The sequence below is a fragment of the Equus asinus genome, chromosome 8 (genome assembly GCF_041296235.1).
Source record: "Equus asinus isolate D_3611 breed Donkey chromosome 8, EquAss-T2T_v2, whole genome shotgun sequence".
NCBI lineage: Eukaryota > Metazoa > Chordata > Mammalia > Perissodactyla > Equidae > Equus > Equus asinus.
The window spans coordinates 45,671,127-45,692,232 of NC_091797.1; the positions used below are offsets into that span (position 1 = coordinate 45,671,127).

The 21,106-nt window shown below is 40.0% G+C and overlaps 1 protein-coding gene across 10 annotated transcripts in view; it reads right to left on the reverse strand.

The window, feature by feature from the left end:
* Nucleotides 1–21,106, reverse strand: part of CARMIL1 (capping protein regulator and myosin 1 linker 1) — a 309,026-nt gene that overhangs the window by 173,646 nt on the left and 114,274 nt on the right. For 7 of the 10 annotated variants that reach the window (XM_014851594.3, XM_014851592.3, XM_070515533.1 and 4 more), the window contains 3 exons: nt 18,918–18,968; nt 13,315–13,374; nt 5,224–5,345 (listed from right to left, as the gene is read on the reverse strand). In XM_014851594.3, coding sequence (XP_014707080.2) covers nt 5,224–5,345; nt 13,315–13,374; nt 18,918–18,968 — 233 coding nt within the window. Of the gene's footprint in view, nt 1–5,223; nt 5,346–5,437; nt 5,571–13,314; nt 13,375–18,917; nt 18,969–21,106 lie in introns of those variants that run through there. The other 3 variants (XM_070515538.1, XM_070515537.1, XM_070515536.1) reach the window with 1 other exon arrangement.

Sequence of the window (21,106 nt, forward strand, 5' to 3'; positions counted from 1 at the left end):
TTTCTAAATTATAATCTGCACCTTAGTCCACATTCATATCTTCATTTGAATTGCCTCTCCTTTTCGTACCCTCTCCTCTAAATTCTCTCCATCCTTTTCAAGCATATCTCCTCTGCACAGACAGCCTGCCCTTGTTCACCTCCCACTTACACCTGATCACTTACTATCTCATCTGCTTTGTGTCACCTCAGCTCAAGCATCCATGGCTTCTACCTTCTATATATTCCAGGTCACATCAGCCAACAATGTATTAGGCACAGAGTAAGCATGAAATTTATGTGCTCATTCAAGACCTCAGTGAACATCTACTATGTGCCAAGGACTAAGGATTTAAGATTAATAAACACACAAGCTTTGCTCCAGCAACTCCCAGGCTAGAAGAAAGAAGAGGTATGTCTTGGGCTCTGTATCTCTCTCACCTTCTCAAGGATATTGTTGATTTACCTACCGCTGTCTCCAGCAAGAATCTCTCTCTGTCTATTAGGCCATTCCCTGCATTACAGCCATATGCTTTAATATCTCCCATTGTGAATACAAACAAAAATCTCCTGTAATTCCTCATACCCTGTTAGTTACATCCCATTTATCAGTTTTCCTTAATAGCTAAACTTCTCTAAGAAGTTTTCCACATAGGCCACACCCACTTTCTCACGTCTGAGTTCAGCCGACAATCATGGCAGCCTGCAGAACTACAGTCAGACAGTCTACCAGAAAGCTAGAACTGTGCCCTTCACAGCACCAGTCCACTGGACAGCCCTCTGTCCTCAGCTCGTTCAATGCCCAGTATCATTCTGCAATCACCCACTCCTTCTTTCAGAAAATCCTCCCCGGCTCTGGCTTTCCACTGGAACGCTTACGCAACTCCCTTTGTGGCTCTTCCTCTTTTATTTGACCACCAAATGTTGGCCTCATTCCCAAGACACCTTCTCTTCTAGTCCACGTATCTCTCTAGGTGATCTCATCAACAGTCGTGCATTCAAGACAATCTTTACACTAATGACTCTAACATTTGCTGCATGTCCAGACCTGGACCTTTCCTCCAAGCTCTAACCTCATCTATCTAATTGCCTATCTGATAACCCCACCTAGATGTCCTCGATCTCAAATTTTGCATGCCTAAAAAGAATGGCTGGAGGGGCTGGCCCCGTGGCCGAGTGGTTAAGTTTGCGTGCTCCGCTGCAGGCGGCCCAGTGTTTCGTTGGTTCAAATCCTGGGCGCGGACATGGTACTGCTCATCAAACCACGCTGAGGCAGCGTCCCACATGCCACAACTAGAAGGACCCACAACGAAGAATATACAACTATGTACCGGGGGGCTTTGGGGAGAAAAAGGAAAAAATTTTAAAAAAGAAATCTCTCCAAAAAAAAAAAAAGAATGGCTGGCATTTTTTTTCTCCCCAAAAAACTTGCCCCCACACCTACCCCAGGCCCTCTTCATCTCACTGAAAAGTAGCATTAGTCACTAAGTCATTAAACCAGAAACCTAGGAGCCATCCTTGGTTCTTCCCTTTCTTCCCTGCCACCACCAACCCAATGCATCAGCATCCATCCATCAGCAAGTCCTGTATCCAAAACAAATCTTACATCTAACATCTCTCTCCTCTTTATCTGTAATGCCACTACCGTACTCCTGGCTACAGCCATCTCTCACTTAGATTACCACATGTGTCCAAATTAGCTTTCTGCATCTACTCTCGCCCCTTCCCGATCCATTCTCTAACAGCAAGAGTAATTTTCATAAAATATATAAAATTACGTCACATTGCTACATACAACCTTACAGTGGCTCTCTATTGAAAACTACTAAATTCCAAACCCTTTATCATGAGACTCTACATAAACTGACCAGTGTCTATGTTTCCAGCCTCATCTTATACTATTTCTCATCCCCTCCTTCATTCTCCTTCATTCATATACTCCAGCCATACTGGTTATCTTTTGTTCCTTAATGACACCAACTCTTTTCTAAGCAGAAGAAATAGCATGAGCAAAGGCCTGAGAAGAAAATGTTCATGGCCTCCTTCAGACTCCTTCTCTTCCACCATGTCTGTTTAAAGTACCATGGCTACAGGGAGGTCTTTGTAGACAGACGTTTATTCTTTATATTAGTCCCATATGGAAGATCAGTTGCAAGCATTTATTCAAATCTCCAGTTATTTTATTTACTTATTCCCAATGTAAGTTTCATGTGGGCAGGGACCACATTCACTGTTGAACCCCAACACTTAGCACTCTGCCAAGCATATAGCAGAAATTCAGTAAATACTCATTGAATGTAAAAATGTATAAACAAACAATTATAACACAATGTGATATGTGCTAGTATAGGAAATGATCACAAAGTTCTAAGGAAACATGAATAGAGAAACTCTTTATAGAAGAGAAACTCTATGCATCTGGGCTATGTCTTTTGGAGTGGGAATTTCTCAGGATTAGGAGCCAAAATAAAAGCACTGAAAATACAAAAAAGGCTGATTGTGTTCAAAAACAGTCTGAATTGTGGGCAAGGTGGCAATGGCCTTCCATGTCAGGCTACCCAATTTAGACTTTATCAGGAAAGCTAGCCAAAGAGAGCTTATGCAAGGAATAGATACTATTTGGATTATAGAAAAATAACTCAGGTGACAGCATATATGGAAGATCAGTTGCAAGGAGAAGAACTGGAAACAGAGAGATGAGTTAGAAAGATGTTACACAGGGAAAGTGAGCCAGTCTGAACTAAGGCAGTGGAAATGAGAAGAAAGAGAAAGAGCTAGACCAAGAGATATTAAGACAGAATGAAAAGAGCTTGGCAACTAATTAGATGTGTAAGTGAGGAACCAGATATCAAAGCAGCTCAGCTTTCACGTGGGAGACTATGAAAAAGATGAACCCACTAACTGAGATAGAATATCCAATACGGGCAGGTTTTAGGGAAAAAAGTAAGAAGTTCAGTTTGGAACATACTAACCATGAGGTGCTTGGGGACATCCTTGTAGAGACTTCCAATAAGCAGCCAGGACATAGAAATGAAGATCAGGGTAAAGTGGAGGTCATGGATTTAGAAACCAACATATATGTAGTAACTGCCTGTCTAGAAATAGAGCTGATTATTTAATACTTATTGTTTAATATTTGTTGCCTAAACATTTTACCAAGAAGTTAAATGGAAGATAAAAGTGAAAACACTTTTCTTATACAATCTTCTCTGGGAAGAAAAAATGGAAGAATTGGGCCCAGCCCCACAGCTGAGTGGTTAAAATTCTGCATGCCCACACGGGTGGCCTGAGTTTGTGGGTGCAGATCCCAGGGTATGGACCTACTCACTCACCAACCACACTGTGGAGATGTCCCATGTACAAAAAACAGAACAATATTGGCACAGGGTTAATCTTCCTCAGGAAGGAAGGAAAAGGAAGGGAGGAAAGGGAGGGAGGGAGGAAAGAAAAGGAAGGAAGGGAGGGAGGAAGGAAGGAAGGAAGGAAAGGGGGCGAGGGAGGGAAGGAGGAAGGAAGGAAAGGGGAGGGAGGGAAGAAGGAAGGAAGGAATTCCTAGAACAGTAAATAAAAGTGGATTTTTAAAAAAAATAGACATTCTAAATATTGCTGTGAGGGTCTTATAAGTCCTTGCTGAATAAGGCTGTGCTTAATACTTTTCTTATTTCCTTAGTGTTAATTTGGAGGGAAGAGAAGGACATTGTAAGGAAACTTATGTTCAAAGTCACATTACTAAAATGTAGTTTAAGGAAAATAGGTTGTAGTCATTGCTAACTCATGATTACCCCGGACAGTCCTCTAGTGGCTTTAAGGATGATGTGGAAACCATTCCTAAGAATGTTTTCCTTCTGGGTATTTCCCCATTGCCACTACTGATTGACTCCTCACCTCATCCCACCACCCATCACCCCGTGCCAGTCCACACTTCTCCTCTACACACACAACCGTGTATGTGACCAGAGGACAGCAAGAGCTTGCCTGTAAGATATCTCCTACCTGGAACTTCTAGCCAGGCAGGAGTCAGAGGGCAGCCCCAGCTCGCCCCCTCCACTCCACTGGAATGAGGCCAGGGGACACTTAGCTCCCTCGGCAACCAGCTACCCAGATACTCAGAAGAGCATGAGGAGGCTTAAGCCCTAGGTGAACAACAGAAACCACAAGGCCAGTGCCTCCATTCTGGTGCATGAAGTGAAGAAAAGAGAGAACAACCCAGCGTGAAAAGAACCAAGCAGTTCTCTGAAAGCCAAAGAGAGTGAAAGGAAGCTCCTATCCCCACTGAGCCACTTTCAGTCACCCAAAAGGTTGGAAGGACGAGAGGCCAGGTTTTCCTGTCACTTTGCCTCTTTATTTACAAGCAGATCCCTGTAGGGTCATATTCCACGAAGGGTAACAGTCCTCAAAATTCCCCTCCAGCCCCCACCCAGAAAGGCGCACAGCAACCACCTTAGACATGTCTACATGAGGCTTCACAGCCACCTCAGCCTGCAGAGAGAGCAATGGGAGAGGGATTTCCCACCACCTGTGTATTATCTCCTTCCATCAGGAAGGTATTCTGACTACGAACCATTGTTTTAGGGAGATTTCTGACATAAGGGTCTCTCTGCCTTTTCACCTCAGCCAATCAAATTCCCCCTTTCCAACAACCCCCACAGTCTCTAAGTACAAACTCGGTTACCCAAGCACATAATCCTGATGAAAATGTTTAACAAGAAAATGAGGGCATGTACAGACAAAATTTACTAAAACCCCTGATGTATTTTTCAGAAAACTAAGAGGAAAGTGAAAGAGGCTAATTTTTTAGCTTTTTTTTTCAAGTTTCCTCTTACCAAAAAAACAAGGAGAAAAAAGAAAAATAGAGCACTCTCACTTTTTATTAATACTATGCTCAATACCTTTATACAAAGCATTCGGCCCCCGGCATTCTGCTAATAGTTGTGAGTGAAATTCACAGTAGGGTAAATCTCAAGTTACATTAAACAGGATTCTGTTTCCGTCTCATGAGTGGAGGTGAAAGGATTGCCAAATCACTTCATCACTCAAGCTCTTTAAAGTAAAGCATAAGGCGCAGCCCTATAGAAAGGCTCAGAGACACAACACAAAGGTTTGAGTTAGGGTTTTGGTATTTAATGTTTAAGAGAAGGAAGTATGAGAGAAGAAGTGAAAGAGCAAGAGGAAGGCCCGTTCTCACTGGCCGTTTTGAGGAAGAAGGAGCGCTCTGCTCTCCTCACCCTTCCCCAGGAAAACTCACACGGGAGAGAGGCCAGGAAAGATCTTCCGCAGGCAGGTGCCGATGTGAGCCAGAACTTCACTCACGTCCTCGGGCGATGCCATCTTCATGGAGATGCTGCACTTCTCAGTTTCTACAATCATCTGCAAGAAGCGGGTTGGACACTGCTTAATACTTAATAATGAGTCCAATTCCTTGAATTTTTAACTCTAAATAACGTAAACTATATACCCACACTGATACAATACCAGCTTTTTGAGAAGCACTTCCTTAAACTAACGCTTAGTTTTAAGACTCAAACAACTGTTTGGGAAGTGAGTGGAAAGGGTGCCAGAAATATCCAGAAAGTGAAGCCAAGTGTTTCTAAGGGCCAAATTGCAGATTCAAACAGATCCCCCATGTGCTGGAGACTGAATTTCTACATTCGTACATGACCTACCCTTTTACCAAGATTTTATCTTGAGATGTGGTCTTACAAAGCCTGTCATATGCCATTACCTAGTGTAAGCAAGAAATCTCCTTCAATGAGGATCTATGGACAATCTGATAGTCACTTTTCTTAAAAAAAAAAAAAAAGTTTTAAAAGAAAACACCTTATGAGATGTTCAAATGAAATGCTAAAACCTTTTACCTGATAACAAAAGAAAAATCAAATGGTTATAACAGTTTCAACTTTTCTAAGAAGAGGGTATTTGGAAAGGATTATATGAAGGCAATAAAGGAATCAATGTTCAGGGCTAGGCAAAGACTCATTCCTATAATTAACTCCCGGAGATGTCCACAACTTACGCCAAAAATGTTGGCACTGAGGTCCTATAGCTAGTCCTGTAAATAAATACAAATCAACCTGGAAAAAAAGAGCAGGTCACAAAAGGGACAATAGGTGGATTATGGACACATTGCAAACAAAAAGAATCAACTTCAATCATTTTCAGGAAAAAATACCATTATCTTGGAAATCCAGGATGTAAAATGCAATCCCTTTGGATTATCACTGCATCAAAACATCCTTATACTTTTACTTCCTGTTGCTACTTAATTTGTACAAAACATGATGGGGGAACACCGCAGTTAATGTGCAATTAACTGACTGGATTAAGGAAACAGTTTTAGACTTGTTTTAAGTTGTCCTGAAATTAGCTAAATTAAAAATAATAATAATCATCTGTCTTTCAAAGTGTTTATGTTAAAAGGAAAAGTTATGCAATTTATTTGTCAAAATGATGAGATCAAAGAAAAAGACTTAAGTAATTTGAGTCCTTAAAAGGTTACTTTTCCATAAGCGCCCCTGAGAAATCTGTTAACAGGTATTTAATATGTACCACCTCTGTGCCAGGTAGTTGGATCCATATATAAAAATATACTTTAAATCCTAATTTTCTTCAGCATGTTCCTCAAGAAATTCATGATAGAGCATCTGAACTTCTCTAGGCAAAGACTGCATTGGTCTTCCAGAAGCTGGTCCAAGAGATATTTTCCCCCAAAAAGGCAGCAAGCATTATTGTACCTGGAGGTGTCTACTGATCTATTCCAGGATATCTCAATGACTTTTTTCTCTTTTTTTTTTAGATTGGCACCTGAGCTAACAACTGTTGCCAATCTTTTTCTTTTCTTCTTCTCCCCAAAGCGCCCCACCCCCCAGTACATAGTTGTATATTCTAGCTGTAGGTCCTTCTGGTTGTGCTATGTGGGACGCCACCTCCACATGGCTTGATGAGTGGTGCCATGTCTCTGCCCAAGATCCAAACCAGCAAAACCCTGGGCCACCAAAGCGGAATGCACAAACTTAACCACTCAGCTATGGGGCCGGCCCCAGTGAGGTGTCTTAAGTAAGACTAAAGCTCTTTGTGCAGTTCCGCTCAGATATTTCACAGGCACATGTCTGTGCATATGCATGTTTTATAAAAAGCCAGATATTTTTTGGGATGCAGCCATTGTGTCTGTGTTCCACACCCCACCCCCAACCTTCCCACCACGGGTAAGTATATTCTCCACTAAAGGGTATTTCTGCTTTCTTCACATCTAGAGTATCTATTCAGTTCACAGTTTGGGCACGAGTAATTAGTAATTTGCTCATTCTAATTCCACTTAATCTTAACACCTAATCATCCTTAATTGCACAGCATTGAATAGAGTGACAGGGAAGAAAAAGAGGTGACAGGTGGGGGAAGAAATGAAGTCTTCAAATTCAGCCTTACATGAAAGCACTCACATAGTCCTGCGTGATATGGCACCACCTTTGCATAATGTAAAGATTGCAACAAAGTGTCAGAGATGAGAGTAACACAATAAACCATTTCATCGGGAAAAAGAACCCCTCTCAAACACCTTTCCCTCCTATTTCAGCTGGGGAAAAACAGAATGTTTGAAATACTTTTTGCTTAGACACCTCACAGGACATAATCCTTGACCTCCCATATACATTTAAAATAATCATCCGAGATATGAACCATAGCATCTTATTTAAAATTCAAGTTTCTGACCCCACCTCACTTCCTTTTTTAAGGTAGAACAATCTGACTGAACTTTAAGAGAAGCATTTTTTACTAACCCCAGCCAACAGATTTGTGAAGTGTTTCTCTTTCCTCTAACAGAAACAGTCATGGGTGGTTTACCAAAATCATTCTATGACATAGCGAATAACTAACCCTACAATTAAAAAAAGTCATAGCAGGTGTTTCAGTTGTCGAAGAAATGTTCCAAAAATTCTATAACTATAAAGCTATATAACTGTTGGCCTCAATTTACTAACCATAAAGGCAACAGAACTTGACCACCAGAAATGTTATGGAAATGAGATTTGTAAAATCAGATAGAGGTCTCCCACATTTCCTCAAGGAGGAGGAAAATAGCGATAGTGAAAGCCACATTTCACTAACTCAATAACAGTCACTTACTCTCACTCATCCCCAATGAAATGTCTTTGTCCCAGACTTTTTATCTGAATTTCTAAGCTCTAATTAAATGATGATAAAAATAGCAATGACAAAAAAGTTAAACAATCCAAGAGAACATTAGAAAAGAATGTCCTAATCAAAGCTAGATTGTGAGTGCCACAGGCAGTCACTATTGTCTTTATGATTTTAGAGAAGAGAAAATCAAATGAGAGACATCAAGGGTCCTGAGGTTACATAGGTTACTAATTCTCAACCTTTGGAACACAAGAGAATCAAATGCCCACCCCAGACATATTGAATCCTAATCATCATGTGTGTGTGTGCAAGCGGGGATGTGACAGGGAGAGGGGTACTGCTGAAGCTACCAGTATTTTTTAAAAGCACCACAAGCAATTCTGAAACATCAAATTTTGATACTACTAAGTGACTAGTACTGCCAGTGTCTGAATCGCTAGCCCCTTGGTGGAAGCAGTACCATTGTTTCACTCTAATTTCACCTCCAAGGTCCATATTATGGGAGAAAGTTAAACTGAAGTAACGTTGTAGAGCTATTCTTGTGGCACTTAATGATGACAGAACAGCACCATGGGACTGAGGCGGACTGCCTTAGACCTAGTGCTTGTGAGTGCCGGACACACTGAAGGGGACGTGACTACAGAGTGTGACAAGACCAGTTCCGGCAGCCACGTGGGAAAATTAGTCTTGCTGTATCAACACTCTTTCTCATAATTAAATACCACAGTCAAATCATATTTTGAATATAACCTTGGCATTAACATTTCAATAGTGCCCTTCTACTCCCATCCCAAGCTCCAAATCATAGACATGAACATTCCTGAATTAAGATCATCAAGAAGGCCCCAGTTATGTCATCATTCATGAGTGATTATTCACTCCTGCATATGTTTGCCCAAATGGGCAAACATATGGTACTATAATTTTTCTTCCAAACTCCAGTTTCTGAAGAATGATAAACACATAGGATAATGTTGCTCTAAGATGAACTATGGAAAAGTTCCAAAGATTTATATGTAATCTCCAGCAATGTAAAGTGACAATTTTGACAATTTCTTTTAGGAACGTTATCAACAAACCCCCTACACATGCGTGCATGCACGCATACATTTCTTTATAGTTTTAAAAACTAAAACATAAAGTAGAAGGAAGGAAATAAAGAAGATCAGAGTAATAACCAATGAAACAGAAAAAAAAATCAATGAAATCAATAGAGAAAATCAATGAAGCCAAGTTATTTGGGAAGATCAAGAGAATTGATAAACCTCTAAAGCTCTAACCAGACTAATATGGGGGGGGGGTGCACAGAAAGGAGAGGAAAATCAAATTATCAGTATCAAGAATGATATTCTACAGACATTTAAAGGAGAACAAGTAGATACTATGAATAATGTTATATCAATAAATTTGACAACAGAGATAAAACAGATAAATTTCTTAAAAGAAACTACCAAAGCTTACTCAAGAAGCATATGAATGTGTCTCTCTCTATTAAAGACTTAGAATTTGTAGTTAAAAACCTTCCCAAAGAGAAAACTCTAGGCCCAGATGACTTCACTGGTAAATTCAACCAAACATTTAAAGAAGAATTGATACCAACTCTACATAAATTTTTCTAAAAGATTCAAGAGGAGTGATTACTTCCCAACTCATTCTATGAGCCCAGGATAGAAAGCAGGCAAAAACATTAAAAAAAGAGAAAACTACAGCTAATAACTCTCATTAACACAGATGCAAAGATTCTTCGCAAAATTTTAACAAATGGAATTCAACAATATATAAAATGGATAATACACGATGACCAAGTAGGGTTAATCCCAGGAATGAAAGGTTGATTTAATATTTGAAAATCAAACAATATAATTCACCATATTAAAAAAACCTAAAAAGAAAACCACAGAATAATCTCAATAGACAGAGAAAAATCATTTAACAAAATACAACATTAACTTCTGACAAAAACTGTCACCAAACTAGGAAGGGAAGAGAACTTCCTCAATCAGATAAAGGGCATCTATGAAAAACCTCCAGCTAACATCACACTTAATGGAAAAAGAATGATGCTTTCCCTCTAAGATTGGGAATAAAACAAGAACATCCACTCTTACCACTTCTATTCAGCACTGTACTGGAGGTATTAGTGAGCACAAGGGATCAGGGGCTGAGATTTGATTCCACCCTACTTACAAGCCAATAAGTTAGCCTGTTGCTGTTTCATGAACACTAGTAGAAGACAGGAGAATCCTGGGTCAGAGGCACAGGACTTTATTATTCATGGCACAGCAAAGAGTATGACCATCTGTTTGCAATGATTTCCCCCTTACGCACAAAGTCCCACAGGGTAACACAGAGGGCTCAGATAGATGCCTTCACACACAGTGGGTTGCTTACAGGAAAGGAACCACTGAGCTTGAGTAGTCTACTGTTCTCATACTAAACAGTAAGCAAGCCTACTCTTTGTTCAGAAGGGAAACAGTCCATCATCCCACAGGCTGCTCACTACAAACATAACCCTGAGAGGCAGCCGGGATAAGGAGTAGTCACAGCACTGAATTCTTGGTATACCCAGCAACATGTGTAGGGGCGTGAGAGACCCATGAGGATTGTCTTTCAACAGCAATAAGGCAAGAAAAAGGAATTAAAGATATCAATATTGAAAAAGGAAGAAGTAAAAATTGTCTTTATTCACAAGCGACACAATCATCTATGCAGAAAATAATGGAATCTATAAAAAGAAGCTACAAGAATTAATAGGTGAATACAGCAAGGTGGGAGGATACAAGATCATTATGCAAAAATCCATTATATTTCTATATACCCACAAGAAACAAGTGAAAATGGAAATTTAAAACAATACCTTTTAGAATACGATCAAAAAATATGAAATATTTAGGAATAAATCTGACAAAAGATGTACATTGAAAGCTACAACAAAATACCACTAAGAGAAATTAAAGAAGACCTATATACATGGAGAAATATATGGTATTCTTGGGTGAGGGACTCCATATTGTTAAGATGCCAATTCCCCCCAAATTGATTTATAGCTTCAATATAACCCCAATAAAAATCTCAACAGTTTCTCTTTTTTATAGAAATTGAGCTGAGTCTAAAATTCATATGGAATTGCAAAGGACTTAGAATCACTAAAACAACCTTGAAAAAGAATAAAGGTGGAGGAACTAACACTTTCTGACTTCAAGACTTACTATAAAGCTACAGTAACCAAGACAGTGTGGTAGTGCAGACCAAAGGGATGGGATTCAGAGTCCAAAAACAGACCAATATCTACCTGAATAATTGATCTTCAACAAAAGGGAAAGCCAGTTCAGTGGGGAAATAATAGTCTTTCAAACAAATGGTACCGAAACAAGTGGATATATCATACACACACAAAAACAAAAAAAAAAATAACATGGATGCATACATTGCTTTATATACAAAAATTACCTCAAAAAAGGGTCCAGCCCCATGGCCGAGTGGTTAAAGTTCCGCGTGCTCCCCTTTGGCAGCCGGGGTTCATGGTTTCAGATCCCAGGCACAAACCTACTCCACTCACCAGACATGCTTTGGTGGTGTCCCACATACAAAAGAATGGAGGAAGACTGCCACAGATGTTAGTTCAGGGCAAATCTTTCTCAGCAAAAAAAAAAAAAATTATCTCAAAATGGATCATAGACATAAAATGTATAACCTAAAGCTATAAAACTTCTAGAACACATAGAATATTCTATGACCTTGGCTTAAGCATGACACCAGCACAATGCAAAAAAGAAAATATTGATAAATTACACTTCATCAAAATTTAAAACTCCTGCTCTTTGAAAAGCACTGTAAAGAAAATGAAAAGACAAGCCTCAGAGAAAATATGTATAAATCACGTCTGATAAAAGATCTATATTCAGAATATATAAAGAACTCTTAAAACAGTAATAAAGCGAACAACTCAATTTAAAAAACAGCAAAAGATGTGAACCAATATTTGAACAAAGAAGATATATGATGGCAAATAAGCAGATAAAAAGATGCTCAGTATCTTTAGTCATTAGAGAAATGCAAATTAAAACTACAATGAGAGAGCTACGTATTTATTAGAACGGCTAAAATTAAAAACACTGACCATATCAGTATTGGAGAGGATGTGGAGGAAGTGAAACTCCCATACACTGCTGGTGGTGGTATAAAATGGCACAACCACTTTGGGAAAAATTTAGCAGCTTCTTAAAAAGTTCAAGATATTCCTACCATACAATTAAGCCATTCCACTCCTAGATATTTACCTATAGAAAATGAAAGCCTACATCCAATTAAAGATTTGTCCATAAATGTTCATCGCAGCTTTGCTTGTCACAGCCAAAAACTGGAAATCACCAGGGGAATGGATAAACAAATTGTGATATAACCAAACAACGGAACACTACTTAGCAATAACAAGGAATAAACTATTGAGACATGCAACAAAATTAATCAATCTCAAAATAATTACACTGACTGAAAGCAGACAATAAAGAGTACATGCACTCTACAATTCCATTCACATAAAATTTTAGAAAATGCAAACTAATCTACAGTGACAGAGAGCAGATGCCTGGAGACGACTACAGATGAGGAGGAGGGGCAGGAGGCAGTGTTCACTAAGGTGTACGAGGAAACTCTGGGGGGATGATATATTCAGTATCTTGATTGCGGTAATGGTTTCACGGGTATACATATGTCAAAACTTATCAAACTCTACATTTTAGTTTACGGCATGTTACTGACAGCCCAATAAAGCTGTTTTTTAAAGTTTATATTTTATTAACACCAAAAAAATTCATTTATCACTATATTCCCAGAAAGACCTTATATAGTCCTGTATAATAACTATGAAATTTTAGCGCTAAAACTTGTTGTACAAAATCTCTAAGGAACAGTACTCTCACATTTACATTGCCAGCTAACATACAGATAATTGTTCTTTTCAAACTGAGTTATGGAGAATGGGTTTTCCTTATCAGAACAAATTCCCAAGCCCTGCCCGCACAGCATCTGTTCAGTCTCTCTCTTGGAAACTTTCATTTTCCCTAATCTTGTTTTTATACATTGTCTCAATAAACTTTAAATGGTCAAGACAAATAGAAGACGTTTCGTGGTTTCAGAAACTCAAGAAAGGTTACGATCTTGTAGTTACGACAAACAGGTTTCTGTTGCTCACACTCACCTGAGCTGGCTTGCTGCAGATGACGCCGTGAATCTCCAGGTAGCTGAAGGTTAAGTCGAGCTGCAAGTGAGGAAGGAGGGGGAAATAAAGACCTGTAATAAGGGTTTTAACACATCTAATTCAGAGTGAACATGCTTCAATTAGAAACAGTCCAAGAGCAAACAAGAAATTGGGCATCTTCTGAGGGCAGGCTTGTTTAACATCTCCATTCAGTGAATAAGATATAACCTTGATTTATCATATTTCAGAAAAATTATTAGTCACTTTCCTAAAGGGTTGAAAGGAAGCCACGTGTCTGACTTTTTAAACTTCATCCAGGGACAAACCCAGTGGAAAGTTTTTGTACTTCTAGTCCAGTATTGTTCATTGAGAAATGAATGCATGAAATGAGCCATCTAAATATACTTTTTTCTCTTTTATTTCAAAATTTTCCTTCTGAAAGTCACATCAGGATAAAGTCAATGTTGGTTTTCCCTTCTTTCTAAACTTTTACCTCTTTGGGTTACACTCTGACCACTTACTGGAGTCATCATTCCTTCCACTGTCTTTCAGAAAAAAATCATATTTTAAATAGATTTAGAAAAATATTTAGGAATTTTAAATCATGCTTAAATGAAACACACATAGTTAAATAAAAGTCTACTCTCTCTGCACGTGGATAAATGATGATTTACTTCCTTCTATTTAAATAATGAGTGCCCCTTCCTCTCTTCTCCTGTGTTCAGCATTTCTTTTTCTTCAAAACATCTTCCTCGTCAGACTCTTTGCCTATTTTTCCTGGACAACAGCCAGTAATCTCTCTCCCAGTTTTGCAGCCTTTCATCTGACTACAGCCAACAGTCACAGGGCATAGGACTAGAGACAATGGAGGACTGAGTGGATTAGTTTATTTTACCCTCTCACCTTAAAACTAGAAACATAACGGGGAAAGAACCCATCCAGAAACAAACCCGCAGAACCTTAGTTCTGCTCCCTGGTGGCATGTTGCACCATCACACATTTGGTAGGATAAATGTCAAAACAGAGAACCCCGAATCTCCGTCAAATAACTTGAAGTATGGTGATGAGGACTGGAGGTAGACAGATTAATTCATTCTTTCATTATTCACTTAGTTAACCAACAGACATTTATGGAAGGCCTACTAAGTGCCACAATTGGAAACAGAAAGAGGAACGAGGCATTTATCTTGTCATCCAAGAGTTAAATGCAGCATTGGAGGCACATTTTAAACATTCAATTAGAGTAGAAGTCTTCTTACCTAGGATCATCAACATCTATACCTGGCTGGGTTTTGATAAGTCATTTAGAGCAGGGAATTATTTTCCTAAAAAGTATACATTTCTGCTTTCACTCATTTCAAATTAAAGCTTATAAACATATTTTCATTTGCTAGCCTTTGATATAGTGCCAAAGTTTCTTCTTTGAGTTAAACCCATTGGCTGGCCCTCCAATGGCATTTCCTCTATGGACTACACCCATAAATGCAGAACATGCAACTTCCAGTTCAATAATTTTCTAGATTACTACCCTCCACAACCCTTCAGCCTTTACCAGTTTAATTGCCTTGACAGAAATTTTTTTAAGTAATTCACTTTATCAACGTTCAATATTTCATAGACATTGTCTCCATTTGAAGGCATATTTTATTGATATGTGAATTATCTTTAATTAAACAAATTTACTATTGTAATTATAACTCCACGTATAAGTTTGGGAACAAACCACTGACCCTCACTGGGCATCTCATTCAACTGGTAGGAGCAGGTGTGAACAGATACACTCTCTCACATCCTAGCAGCTATGAAAATGCAGCTGACTTCAGTCAGCATCATCAGGGACGGCATGGATCACTTTGGTCAATTTGACTGAGTGAGGTTAGTTGGAGGTCAATTAAGATGCTGATACTAGACCTGAGGACTGTCACTGGGAGACACGAAGTGCCAGAAAACCAGGAAAACAGTGTGACATTTCATCTAAGCCCTGAAGAATGACTTCAAGTTTGTCAAGCAGAGAAGGGGTGGAAGGGAAATCTAAGCAGAAGAAAATGAATTTGCAAAGGCATAGAGGCATTAAAAGAAGTAGAACAAGACAGAAAATAGAAGCAGACCCTGCAGCATCAGAAATCAATAAGCAAGGACAGGCTGAGTCTGTGATTCTTCGGAGTCCCAGTTATTATTAATGGTGAGGGGGAGGTTCTCTAAGACACATTGACAGACAACACAGAAAGGTTCAAATCATTCTCCCTAATCTCATCCAGGGCTATTGTTAATAGCCCTTTGCTCTCAATCCCCCCAATTGACCCTCCACAGACTCCAGCCCACCCCAAAGAGAGTTTAAAGAATATCACAGGGCCGGCCCAGTGGCATAGTGGTCAAGTTCAAGCATTCTGCTTTGGGGGCCCAGGCTTCGTGGATTCAGATCCTGGGCATGGACCTATGCACCTGTGATGGCACCCCACATACAAAATAGAAGAAGACTGGAACAGATATTAGCTCAGGGACAATCTTCCTCACCAAAGAGAAACAAAGAAAAAAAACAAAAAAGAATGTCACTGGGGGCCGGCCCCGTGGCCAAGTGATTAAGTTCGCACGCTCCAGCTTTGGCGGCCCAGGATTTCACCAGTTAGGATCCTGGGCGCGGACCTGGCACCACTCATCAGGCCATGCTGAGGCAGCATCCCATATCATACAACTAGAAGGACCTACAACTAATGTATACAGCTATGTACTGGGGAGCTTTAGGGAGAAGAAAAAGACAAAAGACTGGCAACAGATGTTAGCTCAGGTGCCAATCTTAAAAAAAAAAAAAAAGAATGTCACTGGGCAGGTGGAGGCAGGAAGCTAGTTAGGGAGCTGAAAAACATGTAGGCTGCATGAAGACCCGAGGACATTTTTAAGACACAACCACACTTATTAGTGATTGGTTAGATACCAGGCAGGAATTAGCCAGACTATCAATAGCTTTTCCACCACTCTCTCACTCACCCCACCTCTACCTCCTAGCAAGAGTCCCCAACCTACAGGCAACAGAGCAAATCTAAATGTGATTATGTGACTGTCCTTCAGTAACTCCCACTATCCCACAGGCAGCAATTCATGCCACAACTGCCCTCCAACCACAGCTTCCTCCACAATCTTTGACCCACACCGCAGCTCCCTAAATGCACTTTCATACTGTGAAAGCTTTGAGCAGTGGAAGTCCCTTCATCTGCCTGGTTGATATTGGGTGATCCTTCAACTCAGCTTCTCTGCAGACCCTTCCCTGATCTGACAATGCCCCACCTCCACCACCCAAAGCAGAGCAGGGGCCTTCTGGTGAGATAGCAGAGCTCTATTTCTTCTTCTGGGTATGACTGCAGAGGTATTTGCTTCGTGATTAATCAATAAGATGTACATTTCTATTTTGTGCATTTGGCTGTATACGTAGGACATTTAACAGTAAAAAGACAAAAGAAAACATGCTTAATTAATCAGCCCCCAAAGAGAAGAAACCTATGCCCTAGTCAGTGCCTGGCGTACACTGTTGTTCTGAATATAATTCTTTCTCTAGAAAATCAATGTCATTGATACTGGTTTTGCTTCTCAGCCAAGGTGTACTGTGGCACATGAAAACCAGCCTTCTCTATGGGGGGAGCATGCATACAGATTACTTTGGAAGAAAATCTGCCTTTCTTGATCTGTGATGCTGACAATATCAGAAATTAGAACCAATGTCCAAACTACCCTAGCCACACTGATGTGAAACAGTACATAGACCATGGGATGAAGCTGGGCCTTCGCTCAGGGGCAGAGCTAGGAGGGGCAATATAGGCTCAGCCAGCAGAAAGGAGGCAGGTGACTTCCCAAGAGGTAACACACCTTCTGCGTCATCATAGCATTTTTAATTAGGCTAAAAATATGATTCAGGAGCCTTCTACTCAATAGGCTGCTTGACTATTTTCTCAAGCCCATAAAATTTCCGTCTGCAATTAATTTTTCACCAGTGGGATAATGGTTAATTCACTTCCTTAAATCCTGCCTTCAGGTATTTTAATATATAGGCAATTTAGCCCAACATCATTTACGTAATAATAAATTTCATTGATAATACATTGTAAACATACAGGCTCACTTTATATTATCAAGAAGGACTGGGACCAACAGTCTCATTCTTCAGAGAAACTTTATAATATTTACCATTCATATGATCAGAAAGAAAAAAGGCAGCAGGTACCCTGAGCCTTTGACTAGCAAACAGTGGGTTGTATCTTTGCAAAGTTCAGCAAATCACACAAATTATTAGATTCCAAGTCCTAAAAGGTCCATTTCATTGCAGCACCGTGTCTAACACACAAGCAGTATTCATGAAATTGGAGCTAAATGTTGAATTTTAAGAAGCAAGAAACGACTAAGAAAATGAGCAAATAACATAACACTGCAGCCCAAACAGCATAGCGTTGCAAGGCTAAAAGCATCTTTCAAAGCTTACCCATTTTCCTGGGTCTGTGGGGCAGGTGAGGCAGTTCAGCTCAGGAGAAAGTAGCAAAGAGTGGCCTATAGTGAGCCTAATTTTTCTTTCTCCCATTCATTGCTTATGAATCCTTGGCTAAGTCAACTTTGCATTCTTTGAGCTATTTTCTAATAGCTCACCTACAAGGCTTCTGTGAGAATTAAGTGAGATAATGTACTCAAAATATACTTAGTAGATAACTAATTAAATTCTAGTAATGATGGTGTAGTTAAGCAGGGGCTTCGCAGTCCCTGCTCTCATCCTCTGATGCGAATCACACATCCAGCACCTACTAGTGGAAGTTGGACCTTGGGCAAGTTACTGAACCTCCTCTCTGTGCCTTGGTTTTCTCAAGATGAGAATGACAATGGGACCTACATCATGGTTTTCATAAGTTTCTTTTAAGGAGTAAATCTTATTTTTTAAAACAGCACTCAATAAATGTAGCTATCATCATCTTTTTAGAAAAAAAAACTCCCAATTTCTTGCTACCCTTTAGTCTATATCCTATAAAATTGGTCAACACCTCTTTGTTACCATAAAGAAAATAAAGCAATTATTATGCCTAATTCATGACCTATTAGTTCAAATTTTAATTTGCACCATACAATGAAGGACTTCTTATGAAAAATGTTTAATAGATCTTTTAACGAACAATGTGGTACTGTTATTTTTATAGGCAACACCAGAATACCTGGAGAACAGCTGAGGTGTGTTATAGGTAAGGCACTCTCTTTAGAGTTATGAAGGTTATTTCCCACATGTCAAAGTCTTAGAAAAATCTGTCATTACTGGACCAAAGGAAATAAGAACTAGACTTGAAGAAAGTGTAAACCGTGCCCCAGTTGAGAGAGAAAAATGAATGGACTCCACAAGCCTCAGGGATATAGAGCACAAAATGCTTTACCACTTTTCTTGGAAGTAAAAAATGTCCGTCATCACAATGTGTTTTCTGGGGAGAAGGAAGGAAAACATGGGCATGCTAGGAGAACTCTGGACACATTAGCCTAAATCATAAGTCTACTTAATTGAGTAGTGAGTGTGTGTTGTGTTCGACTGTGTGAGTGTGTGGGTGTGTGGTCCGTCTTGGAAGGAAAAAACTCGCAACACTTACCTTCGTGGGGATTCGTGCTGTTACAAGGAAGGCTCGGCATGATGTAAGCACCTGTAAGTCAGAGAAGCAACATCAGTATAAGTACCAAAAAGTGGAGCTCATGGGTTTTGGTGTTACCCACAGAACTTTACTGACATTGAAGACTTGGGAGGTCACGTGGCTTGGTTCCTGTCGCATAAGAAGAACAAGTGAACTGGGGCAGCTTCTTGGCCCTGAAGAATTAGTTTTACTCTAAGAGTCTCTGTATGAAGGACCATATGAACAAATCATCTGTAAAATCTCAAGATGATCTATCAGTCAGCAGCTCAAAGGACCAACAGATTACTTCTGCTGAGTAAGCAAGACAGATCTCTCTGATATTAAAATACAGATATCTTATATATAGTCATGAGCCCCACTACATCAACAGCAAACAATGAAAAAGCCAAGTGGTCATTTGTACTTTCCAAATTACAATCCTACTCACATTTGCCCTCTTGCTGTCCATTCTCTATACACATAGGCATAACTGATAATATTTACATAATGCATAGGTAGCAAAAGAGGCTATTTTTCCAAGAAGTTGTTCCCAACTTTGCTTCTCAGTTATGCCTCCTTCAGTCCTAGAGAGAACATTTAGGGAAGTTTCAATTGCAGTACTCAGCTAAGAACACACGTCTATAGCCTATGGGTTTCCATATGCCTATAGGCACTCTCTTGCCCATCAGGGACCATTGTGACTACAAAGCGGATGGAAATAGTTTGAATTCCTAGTTCAAACCCAGAGCAGGGATTCCCATGTCCACAACCCTCAATGTCTAAATGTGACACTCTGCAACTTGGAGGTCTAGGCAGCCTCATGGGCCTTTGCAATAAAGAAAGGAGACCAACACTTCTCAAGTTCTGATGGGAGAATTGTCTTTTTCATTTTCCAAAGAACTTCCTTGTCACTAAATTGATATTTAGCAAACAATGCTTACGTGCTGGTCTAAGAATGCTACATTTGACCAAACCCTAAGAAATCATAGTCAGGGAGACTGAGGCCCAAATTGTTATAGGATTTACCCAGATTCAAGCCAGGGCCCGAACTGCTAACCCGTGCACAGAAGGTGAATCAACGGTCATGTCTGTGCCTGTCTCTAGTCTCCCACCTCCAAACGGAAACAGTGTATTTTCTGTAATACTCTTCTTTGAATAATCATAGGTCAGCACTATTAGGAATAACTCAAGTCAGGACTATTTCTGAGACAGATGACTAAGTGTGGTGGCCAGACACTGGCTGGGAGAGTCTGATAATGAGCAAGGTGGGGAAGGAAGAGCGGGGGGTCATGGCCCATTTCAAGACCTTCCACCCAACTGCCTTCAATCACAGCTATTCACAGGATCCACTTTACCTGGTATCAGTACTTGATTTTAGAGGAGACATGCTCTAAGAGACCATTAATAAGCGTCTTCTAAAAGTTTAGGCAACAGAAGAGATCTATATTTGAATATTCCATACGTTATGAACCACAGTTCTTTTCCCTAAGGCATCATCCTTTCTTTTTACTGAGGCCCTTGGGAGACGGAGGAAAGCAACAAGCAATAAAAAGGACAGGGACGTGTAAGAAGTGGGGCCAGATGTGTGAGTGCAGGTCAAATGCAGCCCAGTAGTAGCAGGGCTGGTATATAATTTGCAGGGCCCTAACTCCAAAATTATTGAGAATTTTAAGACAGTGACAAAAAGCATTAACCCAAGTGCAGGGCCCTTCTGAGAGTGGTGCCCTGCGCAACTGTACAGGTCACATGCCCATGAAGCCACCCTGAGTAGGCACTACTATTAATCAGGCATTCCCTATGTGCCATAAATGGGTGAACATCTTTGAATACACTGACATTTAATCTTCACAACAACCATATTCTATATCATTATTACTCCCATTTTACAGATGAATAAACTGAGGCTCAGTGATGTAACTTACTCAAGGTCACACAATCAACAAAGGCAGAAGCAGGATTCAAAACCACCTTCCTTAACTCCAAAACCTATGCTCTTCACCACTAGGCTACACTCACATGTTCCTACCCACTCCTGCCTCCTGGTACTCTACTCCCTGGCAGATCAGTCAGGATTGGGTAGGCAGAAACAGCCCACTTAGGGCTGTGACTGGGAAGGGACCCACAAAGCTCCCAATTCAAACAGCATCTTCCTCAACATTCCAACAGTTTAT